Below are 9,882 nucleotides of genomic sequence, written 5' to 3'. Positions count from 1 at the left end.
TCCCTTGACCGTGGCATATATAATCAAGTTTGTGGTCGAATTGTCGCGAATTTATTCGTTGACCTCTGCACTCGACATGGTAATTTGTTTGAAGACGTTCCGTTTCATTAATTTATTTTGTGCATTCGTAGTGCGATTTTTACCATCCAGGACATTTGGTCACAAAATATAAGTAGGGTCATAGCACAGTATTACAATAGGATGACTCACGTTAGACCGGGCCGTGACCTTCCGGCGCTTACTTTTATATGACATGACAGGTGATCACGTGATGCTTTCCATAACAAAACAACAAAACATTTACAAAAACAAAACATTTGAAAAGAAATTAAGTTACTTTTTATTAAATAAAATAAAGGGTCAAATACATTACAATACATAACCCTTATAATAAATACATTACATTTGTAAACTGTACGCTCAGATTGGAAAGTTAACCCCTTACTTCATGTCAAAAATAATAAGTATTTGGTTAAAAGTAAACTTTAATAGCTAAAAACATAACAACCATATAAGGCTGCGCATGCAGTAAAGGGTTAAGTAGGTAAGTTTAGGTTTAAGATAAAGTTAAGTTACATATCAACCGCTAACACAAACGCAAAGGAGCCTCGTCTGCCAACAAACCACTGTGTGGTTTGGCAGAAGAAAATATGCATTTAATTGTAAGTAAGATCTTTGAATAAACGTTTCTTTTTTTTTTAGAAAACGAAGCGCCGGAAGCTCCGGCCCGGTCACAACCCGGTCTAACGTGAGTCATCCTTATTCTTCTTAGAGAATATTGTAATACTGTGCTAATAGTATTTCATAAAACTACAAGGTATGGAGGCTATATAAAGGAGCCAAATCTATGTATGAAAAGTGTCCATCAAAAAACAGTAATTAGGCGGCGCCACCATACACCGAAATACTACCAAAAACAACCTACGTAATTTGGTCGGGTTATTTGTTGGTTCATGTTATACTCATGTCCCAGAGCCTAACTAGCGCCACCGGAGAGATTAGGAACTATTATTTAAAGCTGAAAGCGGTCACTTTTGCAACAAGTCTGCCATAAGAGATTGGCATCCTTTCTATACCATCTATACTACAAGGGTGTCAATGTCAAACGTGCGTTGTCGAGCTTTTAAAGGGGCCCACTGACTATCAGTCCGCCGGACGATATCGGCCTGTCAGTTGTTCGGAACTGTCAAATTTTTGTTCTAACTGACAGGCCGATATCGTCCGGCGGACTGATAGTCAGTGGGTTCCTTAAGAAACTTTTCAGATTATTCACTGTTTTAAAGTACGAGTAGGCAGTGTTGGCCGAAACGTTAATGCAATTAACCACTAACCAGTACAAATTGAACCGTAAACTGTAACCGTCCGTTATGGTTTACGGTTCAATTTGTACTGGTTAATGGTTAATTGCAATTAACGTTCGGCCAACACTGCGAGTAGGTAACCATTCTTTAAGTGTACCTACTTACTACATTTAAATACCTATAAATTATCATAACAGCTATTCATATTTTTTCTCACGTTCTTTATTAGAAACTATCCAATTTAAACACAGTAGTATAGCCCAACAGACAAAGTTTCAAATAGAGACAATTTAATATTATAGACTAACCCATTATTCATAAAACTTTACAAGCCTTAATGATTGCAATGATCTGCTTTAGTAAATCATAGAGTAACTTATACAAACTGTACCTGTAACAGGATTTTGACAAGTTTTCGGAGAATAAAATATGACATTGATACATCGGGGCGGTTTGTTTACAGAGGATCTACCGGGAAACGCGAATCCGAAATTTCTCTATCTGCCTCTTTGTGACAGAGATGTTAGATAACGAAATTTCGATTTCCTTGTTTCGCGATAGACCCTCAGATTATGGTAATGGCGCCCCCTACGCAGAGTTTCGCGTAGTATTTCCTATTAATTAATTCAAATATTTATCCTTTTCTTAAAAATACATAAGCTAAAATGACAGATTAAGACAAACGATTGATATTATACGTAACGTAGCGCTTTTACGAATAATGCCAAGTATTTACGAGTCGCGAGATGATTCCTTTTTTGAGAAGTTTTTAAACCGAGACTTACGGCCCGATTCGAACTTTAAGATACGTCAAAAATGTCCTAAAGATACGATATGGGTCGATATGCCAGTATAACATTTAGAACATTCGCGTTTTGAATACAATACATCTTTTTTTTTTTTTTTTTAGTATCAAGTGATGTTTTTGTTTGAAGAAACGTCACAAAACACTGATATATCCGATCCATTTCGTATCTTTAGCAAATATTTAACGTATTTTAAATTTCGAATCAGGCTGTTAGAAGACTTGATATCGATAAAACTCTGTAACCGACGGGAATCGAATTTTGTCTGGAATTTAGAGCCAGGTTCACAGTTTTATTCCCCACTTTTCTGTCTTTACCTTTCACTCGTCTTTGGTCCCAACTTTGCCCATCGGCCCGACTTACGTCAACTTTGCCGGAACATGACACTTTAGTAACTTACTTTCGCGTCAGAATTAGTTGCAAAATATGATTACCCAGTTTTCTGTTGGGTAAAAATTACGGGGTTATTATTTATGTAACTAATAGAATTACTAACAAACTTATGCATGAACTAAAATAAATATAGAATACCTGATCTGACTAGGGCTCAAAAATAAATTCCGTACCTCAAAAGGATAAAAACTGAACCCTTATAGGATCACTTTGTTGTCCGTTCGTCCGTCCTTCCGTCCGTCCGTCTTTCTGTCAAATCCCTTGAAGCTGTGAAAAAATCAAACTTCTAAGCTAACGTAAAAAAAGATACGGCCATTTCTGAAATGGTTAATGGAATCAATTCATAGGTTCCCGTTGAACTTAACTATGTTTGGCAAGTAATATAGTCTTACTCTATAAATAACAGAGAAAAATCTCAAACGAAGTATATATTTGTAAAAAAAAGTTAAATTTTTACGGAACCCTCGGTGTGCGAGTCCGACTCGCACTTTTCCGGTTTTTTCCTTTTAGCAACTTAATCCAGTTGCCAACACGCATGCTGAATAATCGTGCTCGGCATTACTTCGCAACCTCTTGAGGCATTTCACCCGAAAACTATTTTGTGCATATGAAATTCCTTTTAAATGATATTTAATGGCAAGCTGCCTTTGATGCGGTTAGCTCTACCAAATTAACTTTGCAGCTGCTTTTATATTGACACCACTTATTGTCTTTCGTATAAAGGTAATTTTAGCGTGCTTGTTTAAATTTTCAGTGGTCTATATGTTGGTTTTGGTAGTGGCTTAATTGTATAGGTTTTGTGTGGGTAAGAAACTGTTATGCAGGTATTCTCGCGCTTATTAACTGTCCAGGCGGCAAGGTTGACTATTGAGGAGCCGGGAATTTAAACTCGAAGCGTGTTTACTCTCATGTCATTTATTCAATACTAACTTAATATCGATGTGGACTGTATACATATATTGATCTATAACTAGGTATGCGCTCGCACGAATAGCATAGGTACTTAACTACTTAGACTAATTTGGACATCCCGCCCGCCAAGAACATAGTTCTTTATTTACACGGCAAAACTCTACTAAAACAACAATAATGTTAAACATAACACAGTCGGCACTTAAAACTAATATGTACAAGTATAAGTTATGTATAACATCACTTAGTTATTACACACAATTTACTAACTGGACGCTTCAATATTCCTGATTTACATTTCACAGTAACAACTCTGGTTATATTGTCAGGCCCAGTATGTTTTTGAATTATCTTGCCTAAAATCCATTTAGCAGGAGGTATATTGTCTTCTTTTAAAATAACAACATCATTAATCTCAGGTTCGGTAGTAACATTAGAATTCCATTTATATCTCTGACTAAGGGTTACTAAATATTCTTTGTACCACCGTTTCCAAAAATCAGATACAATTTTTTGCGTTAAGCGCCATCGATCTAAGCCAACTACATTACACTCAGGATTATATTCATCAGCTATATTTATCAATGGTTCACCTACCAAAAAGTGACCTGGTGTCAAGGGTAGAGGGTCGTTTGGATCATCGCTCAATACGGATAAAGGCCGAGAATTTAAACATGATTCCACTTGCGCTAGGACCGTCGCTAATTCCTCATAGGTAAGTGTGCTATTCCCTATTACCTTCCTCAAATGCCCTTTTGTACTACGAACCCCAGCTTCCCAAAGCCCGCCGAAATTGGGAGCGTGCGGAGGGATGAAGTGCCATGACGTATGCTCTAAGGTAAGTATGGCTGCTATTTCATCAGGTAATGATGATTTAGCAGTGTTGAACATGTCTCTCATCTCTCTGTCAGCACCAATAAAATTAGTGCCGTTGTCACTATATAAGTCTTGGCAGTAACCTCTCCTTGCAGTAAAACGTCTGAATGCAGCAATGAAACCCTTGGCTGTCAAATCCGTAACTGCCTCGAGATGTATAGCCCGGGTGACCATGCACACGAACAGGCATATATAGCCTTTAAAAGACTTAGCTCCTCTACCTGGTGAAAACCTTATATTTATAGGACCGCAGTAATCTACCCCCGTAGATTTGAAAGGCTTACTGGGTTTCATTCTCGCTTTAGGTAGAAGTCCCATTAGAGGAATAGACTTCTTGCTCGAATATCTCAAACACGTGACACATTCTCTATAAACCTTCTTAGTACGATCCTTCGCTTGCAATATCCAATATTTGGATCTTAAAAAGTTTAACATGATTTGAGGACCGCCATGCAAAGTACGATGATGAGCATCAATAATTAGAAGCGCAGTAAATAGATTTTTACCAGGCATAATCACCGGATGCCTCGTATCGTAACTTGCATCAGATTGTTCTATTCTACCGCTAACTCTTAATGTCCCCTTTTCATCCAAAAACGGACAAAGAGTGCGTAGACAACTCTTTTTAGGCACAACTCCTCGACTCTTTAACTGTTTTATCTCATGTGAAAACTCTTTCTCTTGAACTTGATTAATACACGAAAGCAAAGTCTTATCCATTTCCTCAGAAGTTACATAATTAGGTAATTTAACTCTCTCGTTTCTTGGCAATTTTAGATTTAATACTCTTCTACAGTACGAAATAACTTTTAACAGTCTCGATAATGAAGAAAACCTCGACCAGATTGGGGGTTCTTCATCAACATGGGATACAACAGTTAAAGATGCGACTCTTTCCTCCTCATGTGTGTCTTCTATGATTATGTCATTTCTCTCAAAGTCAGGTTGAGCTAGCCATTGCGGACCATTCCACCACAATAAATGATCTAGTAAATCTCTTGGTTGTACACCGCGAGACGCACAGTCTGCAGCGTTACACTCTGTAGGTACATGACTCCATTGCTCATACTCCAGTATCTTCAATATCGTGGACACTCTGTTACTCACAAATGTACTCCAACGAGCTGATCCTCCTTTGAGCCAGGCTAGAACAATTGTACTGTCTGTCCAACCTTGTAGGTTATCTTTTGGTACGTCCATTACCTGTGCAACTTCAAATATAAGTTTCGCTGCTAAGGCCGCAGCACACAGCTCAAGTCTAGGAATGGAAATTTCTTTCTCTGTTGGGGCTACTTTTGTCTTAGCTGTTATCAGATGTACGTGTACATCATTTAGCTCATCAGTCACTCTCATGTAGACCGCTGCTGCAAACGCTGACTTTGAAGCGTCTGAAAATACGTGCAGTTCTATCTTTGAGCTCGGCGTGGCGTTAAGCCATCTTGGTATCGCCAGCTGCTTAAGATCTACCAATGCCTCTCTGAACGACAGCCACTCACTCACTAACTCTTCTGTCAATGGACAATCCCATTCTAGACCCGACTTCCACAACTTCTGGATGAAGATTTTGGCGACAACCACGACTGGAGCAATCCACCCAAGGGGATCGTATAACCTCGCTACATCAGACAACACTTTTCTCTTAGTAATAGGTTCTTGAACTTTGGATAAATTTAGTGTATATTCAAAATTATCTGTCTCTCTGTTCCAGCTCACTCCAAGAACCTTCATTGTATTATTTAGTTTTAGGTGTACAGTCTGATCTGATACCTCTTTATTATCTACAATCTTCTCTAGTACAGGTTTAGAGTTAGTATTCCATTTCTGAAGTTCGAAACCACCAGATCTCATCAACTCATTCATCTGGTCAAATATTTTTAGTGCCTCAGCCTCAGTTTCAGCTCCAGTAATTAAGTCGTCCATGTAAAAGTCTTGTCTTGTTATTTTCGCAGCTAATGGATACTTACTCTCTTCTAACTCTGCAAGCTTTTGTAATGACTTAACGGCCAAATAAGGCGCGCAAGCTGTCCCGAATGTCAATCTCAATAGTTTGTAGTGTTGTATTGGCTCTGATCCGTCTGACTTAAATCGCCAAACGATTCTCTGGAAATCCGTGTCTTCCTCAGCTACACGAATCATCCTGTACATCTTAATGATATCTGCGACAATGCATATTTTGTGACTCCTAGCTCTCATTAAAATGTGTCTCAAATCCTGTTGTAGTTTAGGGCCGACAAGGAGATCGTCATTTAAGGAGACGTTGTTGTCTCCCTTACTCGAGGCATTATATACAATTCTAAATTTTGTCGTCTCCTTGTCCTCCCTGATTACAGCGTGAAAAGGAAGATACACTGCCTTGGGATTCTCTAGCTCTCTCTCACTTACTGCCCTCATGTGATTAAGACTTAGGTATTCTTCCATGACCTTGTTATACTCTTCTCTAAGTTTAGGTTCTCTCAGTAATTTTCTCTCTAAAATCTCTAATCTCTTGATAGCAATTTCCTTAGAATTGCCATATTGACACTTAGGGTCCTCAGTTGCGAATGGTAGTCTTACTACAAGCCTGCCATCGTCATCTCTCACAGTCGTTAAGTTAAAAAACTCCTCACATTGTTGCTCACTCTTAGTCATGTCCTTTTTAATCATATTAGGCTCGTTCTCCATCTCCCAAAACTTTCTCAATAAGTCATCTTCCTGAATATGAACATGCAAACTAGTAAATCTAGCACTCACCTCAGTCTCAGATCCTCTCACTGCTTGGCCTGACACGATCCATCCGAGCATAGTATTTTGAGCTATCATGGTTCCTTTGCCAACCTCTGAACGCTTCTTGATCAACCCCTCGAGTATTATTTCTGCATACACCTCGGCACCTAGAAGGATCTCAACCTTACCTGGCGTTGTATACGCAGGATCCGCTAAAGGTAAGTCTTCAATCTCTGCCCACTTAGACACGTTAAGCTTGGTAGCTGGAAGCAAAGCAGTTAAAGAATGTAATACGTAAGCACAGACTTCGACTGAACTCGTTGGGTCATGGCATGATAGCACGCGAAATGAAACCATGTGTTTGGTATTTAAACTACACTCCTCTAGCATTGACACCGAAGTACTTATAGGTCTACGTTTGAGACCAAGTAATTGCACAGTTGACTCAGTAATAAAGGAAATCATACTTCCTTGATCAATTAAAGCTCTAATAGTTTGTTTACAACCAGTGGAATTAAATACCTTAACTCTAGCCGTCGCGAGTAGCACTCTGTTAGGTTGAAGCGCCTCACCTCTCGAAAACGCTGTTGTAATGTTTGTGTCACCTCGTGTTGTGCTCGGTTTCTCGGGTAGGGGTACACTCGGCGACGCCGATGACGCAGCAACCTCGCTCGTAGCTCTCGTCTCCTGGTTGGTATCTCTCTCGAAGTGAAGGAGAGTGTGATGTCTCCTTCCACATTTACGGCAACTAGACGTCTGACGACACTTCATTGCAGAGTGTGAAGGCCTCAGGCAGTTAAAACATAGTTTAGTGTTTTGCACAAAATCTTGACGTTCCTTAGGCGTCATAGAACCAAACTGCTTGCAGTGATAAATGTGATGGGTCTCATGGCACATATCACACTCGATGTCACTCGTCTTGACTTTATTCTCGATAGCAGTGTGAAATGTTTTAACCTTAGCTGCAGGCTTAGCTGGTGGTGTTGGGCGGGACGTGTTGGTGTCAATCATCTCCAATGACCTGAATCTGTACTCCATAAACTCACGCAACTGCTCCCAGGTAGGTAAGTCGTCGCCTAGCGTATTTAAATGCTGCTCCCACTGCTTAATAGATTCAGCGTCCAATTTTGTAATCACCAAATACACGACAATTGCGTCCCAAGTACTCGTACTAATACCCATATTCTGCAACGACTTCAAACATGTTGATGTAGTATCCAATAATTGCCTCACAGCGTTAGCAGACTCGTTGTGTATTTTCTTGGTCGAAAATAAGCTCCTCATAACAGCATTACAGTTATATCTTTTATTATCATAACGTCGAACTAATTGTTTCCAAGCGTCATCATAATTTGCATCGGTAGTCGAAAAATTACTAAGTAAACTCAGCGCCTCGCCAGATAAATTACTTTTCAAATAATGCATTTTTTGAACCGCCGTAATGTTCTTATTTGTGTGGATTAACGAGGAAAACATATCATTAAACGTTTGCCATTCTTCATATTTGCCACTAAAAGTCGGCAAAACAATGCGAGGCAATTTGACGTCACAATTACCGTTTTCACTGACAACGGCCACGTCACGAATTTGCGGTAATGATTGTGCACTTTGTTGCAAAAACGGTTTCAAAGCTTCCCGTAAAATCGTTTTATATTGAACATACACCTCCTCAAACTCCTCATACATCTTTTGTGTAAAATATGTCTCCGTTCTATCTCCTGACGCTTTGGAAATAATCGCCTTATGTCCGCTTTGAAACTCCTTAAATTGTAACTCAAGTACTTCAAGTCTAGTCTCTAAATACGGCTGCTTGATTCTCTCTTTCGGCGATTTTTTATAGTTCTTCTCTGATGTTTTCATATTATTTATTAACTCTTCTTGATATTCGATAAGCTCTTCTAATGACATGATGACTCGCACAACTCTCGCAGATATAAGTAGGATGTAAGTAGGTAGATAACCTAGCACTCAGATGAAATTGTCTCAAAAACTCGGTTTATATTGCTCAGTTCAATATTATAACTCACTCATAACGTTAAACGTAATAAACTGTAGCGAAAAGGTCTCAAAAATCACTTATAGACACCAAAAGTTATAAATGTTCACACTCGATGTTATTACGTTTAATTATAATTGCACTAAAACTTGCAGTAAAACTCGTCCGGCTTCCTTATCTCGAGCGCCGGCCGCCCGGCCACAGGTGTGACCAATCCAATCCGGCTCGATTTGGACCATATGTCCAGGCGGCAAGGTTGACTATTGAGGAGCCGGGAATTTAAACTCGAAGCGTGTTTACTCTCATGTCATTTATTCAATACTAACTTAATATCGATGTGGACTGTATACATATATTGATCTATAACTAGGTATGCGCTCGCACGAATAGCATAGGTACTTAACTACTTAGACTAATTTGGACATTAACTTTATATAATATTCGTTCGCCTTTCACGTTTATTCTAATAGGAGTAATAGGTATAAATAGCTGTGAAGGAAAATTAAAAACTATAATAGACAGCTTCTGTTTTGTTTTTTGTGATGGTAACGACGAAATATTATAGACGACGCTCTTTCTCCATAAATATACCAAGCCCGTAGCGTTGAATATCGTCGCTATACTTACTCAACCTCATATCTGCAACAATCATTTGATGGTAATGTCGCTTTTCTTTCATTCGGAGTACGGGTGTTTTTGTCATCAAATGAGTGTTGCAGATACGAGGTTGATTATGTATAGCGGCAATATTAACCCTATACATAATTTCCCGCTATTAATAATAAGTTGTGAGCTTTGACAAAATCTATATACTTATATCTTGCGCTGCATTACGATAATTGACTTTGTTGCGCGCAGTACAGTTGAGGACTGTATTATTAAAGGGCTTATTTTT

The 9,882-nt window shown here is 38.9% G+C and overlaps 1 protein-coding gene across 1 annotated transcript; it reads right to left on the bottom strand.

The window, feature by feature from the left end:
• Positions 1-5,274: 5,274 nt before the first annotated feature.
• Positions 5,275-8,173, bottom strand: LOC134748506 (uncharacterized). Its single transcript, XM_063683300.1, has 3 exons — positions 7,564-8,173; positions 5,492-7,254; positions 5,275-5,328 (listed from the first exon to the last, which is right to left on the bottom strand). Exons 1-3 carry the CDS (start codon positions 8,171-8,173, stop codon positions 5,275-5,277), a joined length of 2,427 nt encoding a protein of 808 aa, XP_063539370.1.
• Between the last annotated feature and the right edge of the window lie 1,709 nt (positions 8,174-9,882).

The sequence above is a fragment of the Cydia strobilella genome, chromosome 16, assembly GCF_947568885.1.
Source record: "Cydia strobilella chromosome 16, ilCydStro3.1, whole genome shotgun sequence".
Taxonomy (NCBI): Eukaryota; Metazoa; Arthropoda; class Insecta; order Lepidoptera; family Tortricidae; genus Cydia; species Cydia strobilella.
The sequence above is the reverse complement of the archived record's forward strand: the minus strand, read 5'-3'. Positions and strand labels throughout refer to the sequence as shown.

What these genes read in the sequence shown, in the direction of transcription:
- LOC134748506 (XM_063683300.1), bottom strand. Translation starts at nt 8,173, where the DNA reads ATGGGTATTAGTACGAGTACTTGGGACGCAATTGTCGTGTATTTGGTG. An exon ending in TACAACAGCGTTTTCGAGAG is followed by an intron (nt 7,255 to 7,563) that starts GTGAGGCGCTTC and finishes CTTTGCTTCCAG; the next exon opens with CTACCAAGCTTAACGTGTCT. An exon ending in TTATATTTGAAGTTGCACAG is followed by an intron (nt 5,329 to 5,491) that starts GTAATGGACGTA and finishes ATGTACCTACAG; the next exon opens with AGTGTAACGCTGCAGACTGT.